General features: G+C 38.6%; 1 protein-coding gene across 1 annotated transcript in view; it reads left to right on the top strand.

The window, feature by feature from the left end:
• Positions 1 to 5,703, top strand: part of LOC133608924 (thrombospondin type-1 domain-containing protein 4-like) — a 75,516-nt gene extending 69,813 nt beyond the window's left edge. The window contains exons 16-18 of the mRNA XM_061964578.1: positions 3,222 to 3,401; positions 5,194 to 5,338; positions 5,410 to 5,703. Of these exons, the coding sequence (XP_061820562.1) occupies positions 3,222 to 3,401; positions 5,194 to 5,338; positions 5,410 to 5,555 (471 nt within the window). The 3' untranslated portion in view covers positions 5,556 to 5,703. The remainder of the gene's footprint in view (positions 1 to 3,221; positions 3,402 to 5,193; positions 5,339 to 5,409) is intronic.
• The last annotated feature ends 6,776 nt before the right edge of the window (positions 5,704 to 12,479 follow it).

Here is a 12,479-nt window from a genome sequence, read left to right as displayed (position 1 = left end):
CAAATTAAATACAGTAAGAAACTATTTATTGAAAATACAATGTTTAGGAAAGTATGTGGAAAATGAAATCAGGATTCAAAATTGCAACCTTATTACCTAAAAAAACATGATATATTACATTACATGTAGTATAATAAATTAGCTGTATACAATTATATATCCACTATGATACAATATAAATTTGAGATTTTAAAATAACATGTTTTAATATAATTTAAAACATTTAATAATTATAAATGTCAAAAACCTTTTTTACAATTCAGATAAAATATAAAAATATGTTTTTTAAATACATTTGTATTATTTTTAAATTGTTATAATACTATATTTTTTAAATATATTTGTTGTGCAAGTTTTTTTCTTCTTCAATTAATGGTTTAATCCATTTAAAATCCATACCGCATTGAATGCCTGGAAATGTAAATACACGGACATAGTTTCCACACTGCAATTGAGCGCACATGAAAGCGGTGGTGCCGTGATCTGTGTGGCAGCGGATATGTTTTAGTTTTTTTTGTATTATTACAGATTAAAAAAAGTTTAAAAAATGTTTTTGAGGAAAAATGTTTTTTAAATATATAGTAAAATTATTTGAATATTTTTATAATCTTATTTTAAAAAGACGCATACAATTGACAAGAGTTGTCAAAATTACATTAAATGCTGTTTTTTTTTTACCTCACAACAAGTAAAATAAAAAAATAATTAAAGTAAATGTTAGAAAAAGTGATAATAATACATAAAGTATAAAGAAACCACAGACAGATATTCACGTAAAACCACAGACAGCTGCATTCCTAAATGGCCTTAGAGCAGGGTGTCAAACCTACGGCCCGGTTTTATTAAATGAGCTGCAATATTTTTTATCTTCAGAAACTGCTGTTCTAAATGTGTCCACTGGATGTTACAATAGCAATTCTGTTAGGACTAGCAAAAGGTACAAAGTAAAGCGTGGCTGCGGCTCCTCTCCTTCGACCCAAATGAAACCTAAAACCTGCCGTTTTATGTCTTCTGCTTTGAACCTTATTTGGCACCCTTACTCCCCCATAATGTCTCTGTCAAAAACGAGGAAACTTAACCCTTTTGAATTGTTTTTACCTCCGTTTTTTACGGTTTGTTGAGTTCGCACTGGATTGATAAGTGGACATGACAAAGGAGGTATTTGATACCTGGAAGAGTTTACATGTTGTGTTTTTTGTTTCAATCCCAGAAAGACTGTGACTTAAAGTGTAATCCTGGCTTTGTAGATACACTGAGATGAAGTCTAAGCTTTTTTGAAGCTGCACCAATTTCATCAGAATTTTCAACAAACTTGAGGTGTTTTTCCCGCTGGATTATTTCTGATTTGTACATTTTCAGAACGTGCTTGTTCTATTTTTGGCCAAAGTAAAACAGCCTGGAGTTGTCTTTATTTTTAAGTTATCAAGCCATGATTTTACCATTCCGGCCCACTTGGGAATAGATTTTCCTCCATGCGGCACCAATTTCCTCAGAATTTTCAACAAACTTGAAGTGTTTTGTCCGGAGGATTATTTGCAGTGTTGGGTTGATTACTGAAAACCAGTAACTAGTTACAGTTACTAGTTACTTAATTTCAAAAGTAACTCAGTTACTAACTTAGTTACTTACACCAAAAAGTAATGCATTACTGTGAAAAGTAACTATTTAGTTACTTCTTTTTTTCTTTTTTCTTTTTTTTAAAGCTCCCATTAATGCCCTTTTAGCCTTCATTTCAGTACTGTTATTGCACTGGAGAATAATACAATCTGTTCATCAACTTGACATGCATTTGCATCACTGTACTCTGCTAAGCAATGTGGTCTACATACAACACACAAAGACAAAGATATGTTTCAAAGGGCCAATTTGTTTCAGGCCAGAACAAATTGACAAAACTATTTTAAATAGCTGCAACATAACATACATAAGTAACAAACAGCATAACAACAACATAGCTGTAAACCAAAGAAGGCACACACTACATACACAAAGCCTTACCAGGCGTTTTTTTCTCTCAAGGAATTCTGAAATAAAATCATGTCTGAAGCCCAGAACACTCTACACATTTCCCCAGTTTTAGTTTAGAGATAAGGAACGATTGGCCTGGCCCACTAGCATCCCTCTTTATGTTTGTGAACTTTATAGTCTATACATTTAGAGTGATGTGATAATCAAACACTCTAGAAGTCTAGAATGAAAGAGCAACAGTAGGTATATAAGAGAATTGACAGAGTGTGTGTACCTTCAGTGCGCAGTGCCTCGTTAAAATCCAGCCGCTGTTGCAACTAGCTTTGTCGAAGCATGTTGCTTTTGTAGCTGTTTCAGCGGATTTGAATTGCGAGGATAGGATCTTTGATCCAAGACACAACTTACATTTAACAAAAATGTTATTTTCTTTGTGGTCGACAAAAGAAAAGTAGTGAGAATAACTCCATGTTAAGCAACTCGGCTTCGGGCTTCGCCATGTCTTGTTAGTAAACTTAGACACGCCCCCTCCCACACACACACACACACACACAGAGCAGCGCGTGGCGCGCCTCTTCCTTGTCGCCTCTTCCGCAGCGCTCCAATAAAACACACTCAGATCTTCTCAGTTTCTAGCCGATGCTACATAAAAATAACGTAAAATAACGCAGTAACGCATCATGTAGTAACGGTAACCGAGTTACTGAATATAAAAAAATAAGATTACTATTTACCGCCGAAAGTAACGGCGTTACAGTCCCAACACTGATTATTTGTGATTTGTACATTTTCAGAATGTGCTTGTTCTATTTTTGGCCAAAGTAAAACAAAGAAAACAACCTGGAGCTGTATTTATTTTTAGGTTATCATGCCATATTTTACCATTCCGCTGAGCTAAAATGAGTGTGACACCCCTGCCTTAGCAAGTAACCAACAAGCACACAAAAGGCTCATCAACCAAAATATCTCAGAAAGGCACCTCGCTGTTCTTGAAACTTTACAGAACAACCATTCAATGTCAGCCTAATCTTCTCCAGTTTGAGGAAATAAACAACATCTTTAATCTATAGAGTGTTGCAAGGGGGCGCTGTTGCCTTCCAATTTAACACAACGGGTCTTCAAGCCAACAAAGTAGTAAATGCGACAAGATTCTGTTTGAAATCTATAATGTCATATTTTATTTCTACAGAACAAAATGCTACCACTGATGTAACATAACGACGTGTAACGTAACGTTGGTGTGACATGTGCTCCAGTGCTCTGCAGAGTGCGGCGCAGGCAGCCAGCAGAGGGCGGTGGTGTGTCTGATGAGCTCGCCCGACGGCTTCGCCGTGGCGCCTCAGTACGAGTGCTCGTCGCTGGAGCGGCCCCTCGGCCAGCAGAGCTGCAACGTGAGAGCGTGCGGCGCCAAGTGGTACTACACCGACTGGAGCGCCGTGAGTCGCATGACACGCTAATTTGCATTTGATGACTTTATAAACAAGCAACAACAGAACCAATGTTGTAACAGCGGCGAGGAACAAACAGTTGCTTATTTAAATTGTGTAACAAAGCTACTATACAAAACCCAAAACCAGTGAAGTTGGCACGTTGTGTATTTCGTAAATAAAAATAAAATACAATGATTTGCAAATCCTTTTCAACTTATATTCAATTGAATAGACTGCAAAGACAAGATATTTCATGTTCCAACTGAGAAACTTATTTTTTTTTGCAAATAATCATTAACTTAGAATTTAATGGCAGCAACACATTGCAAAAAAGTTGTCACAGGGGGCATTTTTACCACTGTGTTACATGGCCTTTCCTTTTAACGACACTCTGCTGAGGAGACCAATTTTTGAAGCTTTTCAGGCGGAATTCTTTCCCATTCTTGCTTGATGTACAGCTTAAGTTGTTCAACAGTCCGGGGTCTCTGTTGTGGTATTTTAGGCTTCATAATGCGCCACACATTTTCAATGGGAGACAGGTCTGGACTACAGGCAGGTCAGTCTAGTACCCGCACTCTTTTACCATGAAGCCACGCTGTTGTAACACGTGGCTTGGCATTGTCTTGCTGAAATAAGCAGGGGCGTCCATGATAACATTGCTTGGATGGCAACATATGTTGCTCCAAAACCTGTATGTACATTTCAGCATTAATGGTGCCTTCACAGATGTGTAAGTTACCCATGCCTTGGGCACTAATACACCCCCATACCATCACAGATGCTGGCTTTTGTACTTTGCGCCTAGAACAATCCGGATGGTTCTTTTCCTCTTTGTTCCGGAGGACACGACTTCCACAGTTTCCAAAAACAATTTGAAATGTGGACTCGTCAGACCACAAAACACTTTTCCACTTTGCATCAGTCCATCTTAGATGAGCTCGGGCCAAGCGAAGCCGGTGGCGTTTCTGGGTGTTGTTGATAAATGGCTTTGGCTTTGCATAGTAGAGTTTTAACTTGCACTTACTGATATAGCGACCAACTATAGTTACTGACAGTGGTTTTCTGAAGTGTTCCTGAGCCCATGTGGTGATATCCTTTACACACTGATGTCTCTTTTAGATGCAGTACCGCCTGAGGGATCGAAGATCCGTAATATCATAGCTTACGTGCAGTTATTTCTCCCGATTCTCTGAGCCTTTTGATGATATTACGGACCGTAGATAGTGAAATCCCTAAATTCCTTGCAACAGCTCGTTGAGAAATGTTGTTCTTAAACTGTTGGACAATTTGCTCACGCATTTGTTCACAAAGTGGTGACCCTCGCCCCATTCCTTGTTTGTGAATGACTGAGCATTTCATGGAAGCTGCTTTTTACCCAATCATGGCACCCACCTGTTCCCAAATTAGCCTGTTCCCCTGTGGGATGTTCCAAATAAGTGTTTGATGAGCATTCCTCAACTTTCTCAGTCTTTTTTGCCACTTGTGCCAGCTTTTTTGAAACATGTTGCAGGCATCAAACTCCAAATGAGATAATATTTGCAAAAAATAACAAAGTTTACCAGTTCGAACGTTAAATATCTTGTCTATTCAGTTGAATATAGGTTGAAAAGGATTTGCAAATCATTGTATTCTGTTTTTATTTACCATTTACACAACGTGCCAACTTCACTGGCTCATTTTTGTGTGTATTCACTGTTGCAAACGACCCTCTATTCTTTGCGATGTTCAAAAAGCACATTTTATTACTATTTGTCAGGGAGCGAAACACATGTTTAACTCTTACTTTCGTTCCTTCCAGTGTTCCAAAACATGCGAGGGAGGTTTCCGTGTGCGTGAGGTGCGTTGTCTCACCGAAGACAAGCAGTCCGGAAGCAGCTGTGACGAGCAGCTCAAACCAGCAGCGCGGGAAAACTGCAACCCGGAGCCTTGCGTACCTCAAACAGGTGCGTCCGTTTTTGTCTTTCCCTTTTCGTTTCGTGTCTCGTTCCTCACCTCGGACGTGTCCCTATTTCAGACGACCACTGCAAAGACCAGTTCTTCAACTGCAACGTGGTGGTCCAGGCCCGTCTATGCGTCTACGACTACTACAAGGACGCCTGCTGCGCCTCGTGCTCGCGTCACCCGCACAGACAGTCCGTCGTCCACAGGGGGCGCAGCTAACGATCACATCCAGGGGGCCCTCGGCTCCACGTGGGGGACTTTGAACTTCTTGTTAACTGGGGACAGGAAGTAGAAACATTTTGTGTGAGTGTGTGTGTGTGTGTGTGTGTGTGTGTGTGTGTGGGGAGCAAGGATGCAGCTAAAATCAAACCCCACCCCCACCTCCCCCAGGCAGCTGTTCATAATATTTAAAAAACAATTAGCTTTTTTTTTAATTTTTTTTAATTGTCTTAACTTTTCCTCATGTGTGAAGGATGTGGAAAAGACAAGAATCCACTCAATGGATGGACAAACAAGTGAAAAAGGTGATGCGGTGTGTATTATTGTTATTAATATTATCATAATTATTATTATTAGTATCATCATTCTATTTAATTGGTCAGTTCAATCAATCAGCGCTCGTGTTGCATTCGAGGAAACTTGGAAGTATGCACTTCGAGGGGAATGTAAAGAAAAACAACGGCCGACAATCACAACAAGCAAGTATTATTTTTTGTGTCAACAGTCCAGTTTTCTTTTCTTTTCATTACACCGTCTTATACCAGATAATGCAATGGTAAATATTGACAGTTTCTATAGTTTTTTGAATTAGTCATTGAAAATGTAGAAGTGAGCAACACTACCATCTAGTGGCGGCGGGTGGTAATTGCGGAAGGCATTATAATTGGAACGCCGAGGACAAAAAGAGTAAGTAAGCCACGGTCATTTGTAATTACACAATTGCCGTCACTCACAGAAACACGTTGGCGAAAAAATCCACTTCTTAATCGAGCAGGTAAGTGCTAAACAAGCAAATAGTTGGTTTAACATGCTGTAGTCAACTATTTAATGCCACACAAGCTAAAGTTAGCGTCGCTACTCATGTTACAGACAAAACGTGCTGTGTTAAATTGTCATTACCTACATTAATTCATCTTTACACACAACTGGGTTTTATTTGTAAAGTTGTATGGTTGTTGAATGTGTATTTTCATTGTTTTCTACAAGGATTTTTTTTAAACTAAATTTTTTGTATGACGTCACTCCTGTTAGCTCGCGCCTGAGAAGCACAAGCTAATGTTGCAATCTATTACAAACAAGTTATGTTAAGTGGTTAATAAGCAGTCTTTCGTTGCGACTTAACATGGATACGTGTCTTTGGAATTGCTATGTGATTGTTAAATGTGTTTTATCGACTGGGTTTCCTGCAATTTGTATGTTTTGTATCGCATTTCGGCGGACGTTGCCGTTTTGTGTGACGTCACAAGCCCGAGTTGTTATATAAAAAAAAGTGACATTTTTCCTTGTCGAACTTTACGTCTTTAAGTTTCCAATTTTCTGGAATGGAGGATTAATCCTGGACAGTGTTAGGCACAACACGGTTGGCTAGAGACCATTTTATATTGCCTTACACAAAAGCAAAGTAATGTGTTGTGGAAGAACCTTGTCACTATGGTCACTTCCATAGACATCTTATAAGGGGTATGTAGCATCGAGCGCTACTGCCTACTGGCGCTGACGAGACGCGGGGCCGCCATCTTGGAGTGGTGATCCGCTCCACTCAGTGCAATTCATTTGGCAGGAGCAATGAACTGTCAGCGCATTTAATTCATCTTACCTCACTGAATACCACTGATTTTCACGCGTTTTTTTGTCACACGTGTAGCTATGATAAAGGACACATGTTTTGGCGTGTTTTATTATTCATAGTTTGCCTAACAAGGCAAGGCAAGGCAACTTTATTTGTATATCACTTTTCATACACAAGGCAAACTCAAAGTGCTTCACAGACAACAAAGTGAAATGAAAGAAAATAAAAGCAAAATTAAAATGCAGACATCCATCCATCCATCCATTTTCTACCACTTATTCCCTTTTGGGGTCGCGGGGGGCGCTGGAGCCTATCTCAGCTACAATCGGGCGGAAGGCGGGGTACACCCTGGACAAGTCGCCACCTCATCGCAGGGCCAACACAGATAGACAGACAACATTCACACTCACATCCACACACTAGGGCCAATTTAGACAATAAAAATAAAAACAGTGCGGACGTTAAAAGTTAAAAGATTTAGCTGAAAGCTAAGGTGAACATAAATGTTTTCAGCCTTGTTTTAAAAGTAGTCAGAGTTGGGGAAAGTCTGACATCTTCAGGAAGTTTATTCCAGCTATTTGTTGCATAGTGACTGAATGATGCTCTCCCTTGATTTGAGTTTACTCTGGGAACTGCTAACAGATTGGTCTCAGAAGATCTTAGTGATCTAAAGGGCCTATATAGTGGGAGCATATCAGTGATATACTTCGGCCCTAGACCATGTAGTGATTTATACGTGAGCAGGAGGATTTTGAAATCAATTCTCTGATGTACAGGGAGCCAATGTAAGGATTTAAAAATTGGTGTAATGTGCTCACATTTTTTGGTCTTTGTTAGAACTCGATCAGCAGCGTTCTGAACAAGCTGTAGCTGCCTGACAGTTTTTTTGGGGAAGACCTGCAAGGAGACCATTACAATAGTCTAGCCTACTGGTAATAAAGGCATGTACAAGTAACAGTAATAGAATATTCTTATATGCTATAAGTGACCAGAGGTCCGAGATCAAAACAGGGAATATAATCCCAGAGAAGGGAGAAAAAAATGGTAAGCTATTTTTAAGTTCAAGAAACAATATGATTAGGTTATATATACATGCATATATCCTACATAAACAATGTATGAATACATTAGATATTTATATATCTTAGGGAACTATAGACTGTATCTCTATTGCTGCAGCAGCAGAGAGTTTATTCTGTCTTGACACTTTGTATTGATATTTTCTATTACATTCTTCCCTTAAATGATCATGTTTTATCATGTATTTTTTTATGTATGTCGCTTTGGATAAAAGCGTCTGCCAAATACTTAAACATAAATATATATAAACACCTGAAAGGTTTTATATCAGCTAAAACCACCAATCTGTTTCACTGGATTCAGAATAAAACCAAATTCTGTCTTACCCAACAATGTTAGTATTTGAATATTTTTACTTGAAGACTTATTCCTGGTTATAATAATACTGTTAAGAAAGTATTGTCTTATACTTTGCCTTTAATTAATTTCATTGACAAGCAATTCCATTATGGTCATACTCTTGTTTGCTAGCGGCTACAATTTCAGTACTATTGAAGATCTTTGCTCCTTCTCAACTCTGGTAATATTCTTTTCACAAAATACAACCAATAGTACATTAATGTTAAGTCTTACTTGTGAAAAGTAATCCCCCGATTCCTATTTTCAACAGTCCGCTCATTTGAGCAGGAAAACGCTGAACACCATCTTTGTTTTCTACCTGTCAACTGTCAGTTTAGGCTGCTCGCCGGCTCCTCGTCACCACTTCAAGATGGCGGCCGAATTTCTCGCGTCACAGCAGCCAATGCTGCGTCTACTTATAAGATGGTCACTACCCGATCGGTACCCGGAACACCTGATCGATCTACGCCTGCGCGAAGATATGTCACTTCCTTAATGTGCACCCGAATTGCGGAAATTGTTAAGGACAATCACAGTGATTCCTTCCACTATATTGATCATTATGTGGAAGAAGTCTATTTATTTGTGCTTTGTCCAAACTTACTAAAATGCTCCCTGATTTGTTCCACTTATTAACCGACAATAAATCACATTCCAATAAACTTTCTCTAGTCCAAATATGTCACCGACTTTTTAAACAGCCTTCACATAGGATATTACAACTACTACAAAACCCCAAAACCAGTGAAGTTGGCACGTTGTGTAAATGGTAAATAAAAACAGAATACAATGATTTGCAAATCCTTTTCAACCTGTATTCAATTGAATAGACTGCAAAGACAAGATACTTAACGTTTGAACTGGAAAACTTGTATTTTTTTCAAATATTAGCTCATTTGGAATTAGATGCCTGCAACATGTTTCAAAAAAGCTGGCACAAGTGGCAAAAAAGACTGAGAAAGTTGAGGAATGCTCATCAAACATCCCACAGGTGAACAGGCTAATTGGGAACAGGTGGGTGCAATGATTGGGTATAAAAGCAGCTTTCATGAAATGCTCAGTCATTCACAAACAAGGATGGGGGCGATTGCACCACTTTGTGGTGAGCAAATTGTCGGACAGTTTAAGAACAACATTTCTCAACGAGCTATTGCAAGGAATTTAGGGATTTCACCATCTACGGTCCGTAATATCATCAAAAGGTTCGGAAAATCTGGAGAAATCACTGCACGTAAGCAATGATATTACGGACCTTCGATCCCTCAGGCGGTACTGCATCAAAAAGCGACATCAGTGTTAAGGATATCACCATATGGGCTCAGGAACACTTCAGAAAACCACTATCAGTGACTACAATTTGTCGCTACATCTGTAAGCGCAAGTTAAAACTCTACTATGCAAAGCGAAAGCCATTTATCAACAACACCCAGAAACGCCGCCAGCTTCGCTGGGCCCGAGCTCATCTAAGATGGACTGATGCAAAGTGTAGAAGTGTTCTGTGGTCTGACAAGTCCACATTTCAAATTGTTTTTGCAAACTGTGGACGTCGTGTGCTCCGGAACAAAGAGGAAAAGAACCATCCGGATTGTTCTAGATTCTAGGTTCAAAAGCCAGCGTCTGTGATGGTATGGGGGTGTATTAGTGCCCAAGGCATGGGTAGCTTACACATCTGTGAAGGCACCATTAATGCTGAAAGGTACATACAGGTTTTGGAGCAACATATATTGCCATCCAAGTAACGTTATCATGGACGCCCCTGCTTATTTCAGCAAGACAATGCCAAGCCATGTGCTACAACAGCATGGCTTCATAGTAAAAGAGTGCAGGTACTAGACTGGCCTGCCTGTAGTCCAGACCTGTCTCCCATTGAAAATGTGTGGTGCATTATGAAGCCTAAAATACCACAACGTAGACCCCGGACTGTTGAACAACTTAAGCTGTACATCAAGCAAGAATGGGAAAGAATTCCAACTAAAAAGCTTCAAAAAGTGGTCTCCTCAGTTCCCAAACATTTACTGAGTGTTGTTAAAAGGAAAGGCCATGTAACACAGTGGTAAAAATGCCCCTGTGCCAACTTTTTTGCAATGTGTTGCTGCCATTAAATTCGAAGTTAATGATTATTTGCAAAAAAAAAACAAGTTTCTCAGTTCGAACATTAAATATCTTGTCTTTGCAGTCTGTTCAATTGAATATAAGTTGAAAATGATTTGCAAATCATTGTATTTGTTTTTTCATTTACGAATTACACAACGTGCCAACTTCACTGGTTTTGGGTTTTGTAATATTATTACCTAGATCAGTGGTTTTCAACCTTTTTTCAGTGATGTACCCCCTGTGAAATTGTTTTTAATTCAAGTACCCCCTAATCAGAGCAAAGCATTTTTGGTTGGAAAAAAAAGAGATACAGAAGTAAAATACAGCACTATGTCATCAGTTTCTGATTTATTAAATTGTATAACAGTGCAAAATATTGCTCATTTGTAGTGGTCTTTCTTGAACTATTTGGAAAAAAAGATATAAAAATAACTAAAAACTTGTTGAAAAATAAACAAGTGATTAAATTATAAATAAAGATTTCTACACATAGAAGTAATCATCAACTTAAAGTGCCCTCTTTGGGGATTGTAATAGAGATCCATCTGGATTCATCAACTTAATTCTAAACATTTCTTCACAAAAAAAGGAATCTTTAACATCAATATTTATGGAACATGTCCACAAAAAATCTAGCTGTCAACACCGAATATTGAATTGTTGCATTGTAATGAATGGAATAGCCTACTTGATTTGATGTTCAGTTTATGAACTTACATTCATATTTTGTTGAAGTATTATTCAATAAATATATTTATAAAGGATTTTTGAATTGTTGCTATTTTTAGAATATTTAAAAAAAAATCTCACGTACCCCTTGGCATACCTTCAAGTACCCCCAGGGGTATGCGTACCCCCATTTGAGAACCACTGACCTAGATCACCAATTATTTTTAGCCTTCAGTCTTAATGGGGAACAGTTTTGTCTGTTGCATCAGTATTCAAACACATAGCTGCATCTGTATTGGTGATACATGCTCTTTTTCATATTGTTGGAATTGGGGGTTAAATCCCCCCAAAAATATTCCCGGGCGCGGCCACCGCTGCTGCCCACTGCTCCCCTCACCTCCCAGGGTTTGGACAAGGGGGATGGGTCAAATGCAGAGGACACATTTCACTACACTTAGTGTGTGTGTGTGACAATCATTGGTACTTTAACTTTAACATCGTTATTTTTTTTGTATACTTAAGAACATACTTTATAGTGTACTTTCATTTTTGGGGTGCGCCTGTTTTGCAATATTCGGTACACATTTAATATTTGAATAAGTGTACATGTTTTCTTCAGATGTAATGCATTTAGTACATATATTGTTTGACTTTAATAGCAATGACAGATGGTGCAGGATTAGAGTGACCTCTGGTGGCCGTTTTCTGTAAATGTATGCTGCAATTCACTCACCTGGGTCCTCACACGTTTTATAGGTTTGTCACAGCTCAGTAGAACTAAAATATCATATTTTCATACACATTTCAAAAATAATTTGTTTGTCACAGGGACAAAACAGCGGCACATATTTGCAAAAGCAATCATTTATTTATTTCACTGCCGTTTACAAAAATAATTCTCTGGGAGATGAGAAACGGATCACGCAGCTCATAATCGCACCATGATTAGGTTTGTGTCATTACTGTAGCTGTTGGTAAAAAGCAGGGATGTCTCTCCGACAACACCGATATTGATCCGATTCAATATCAGCACAAATCATACACACTAGTATCATTTTGCAGTGTAGAATGTTAGAAAAGGTCTGATTAAGGAAAATCACAATGAAAAACACTAAGCTACTAACCGTCTGGAATGGAATTATGCTGTCTTTTAAGTTGAAGTGGAGTGGTAA

Source organism: Nerophis lumbriciformis, linkage group LG06 (genome assembly GCF_033978685.3).
Source record: "Nerophis lumbriciformis linkage group LG06, RoL_Nlum_v2.1, whole genome shotgun sequence".
NCBI lineage: Eukaryota > Metazoa > Chordata > Actinopteri > Syngnathiformes > Syngnathidae > Nerophis > Nerophis lumbriciformis.
Note: the sequence above shows the minus strand (reverse complement) of the source record. Positions and strands in the feature narration are given on the sequence as shown.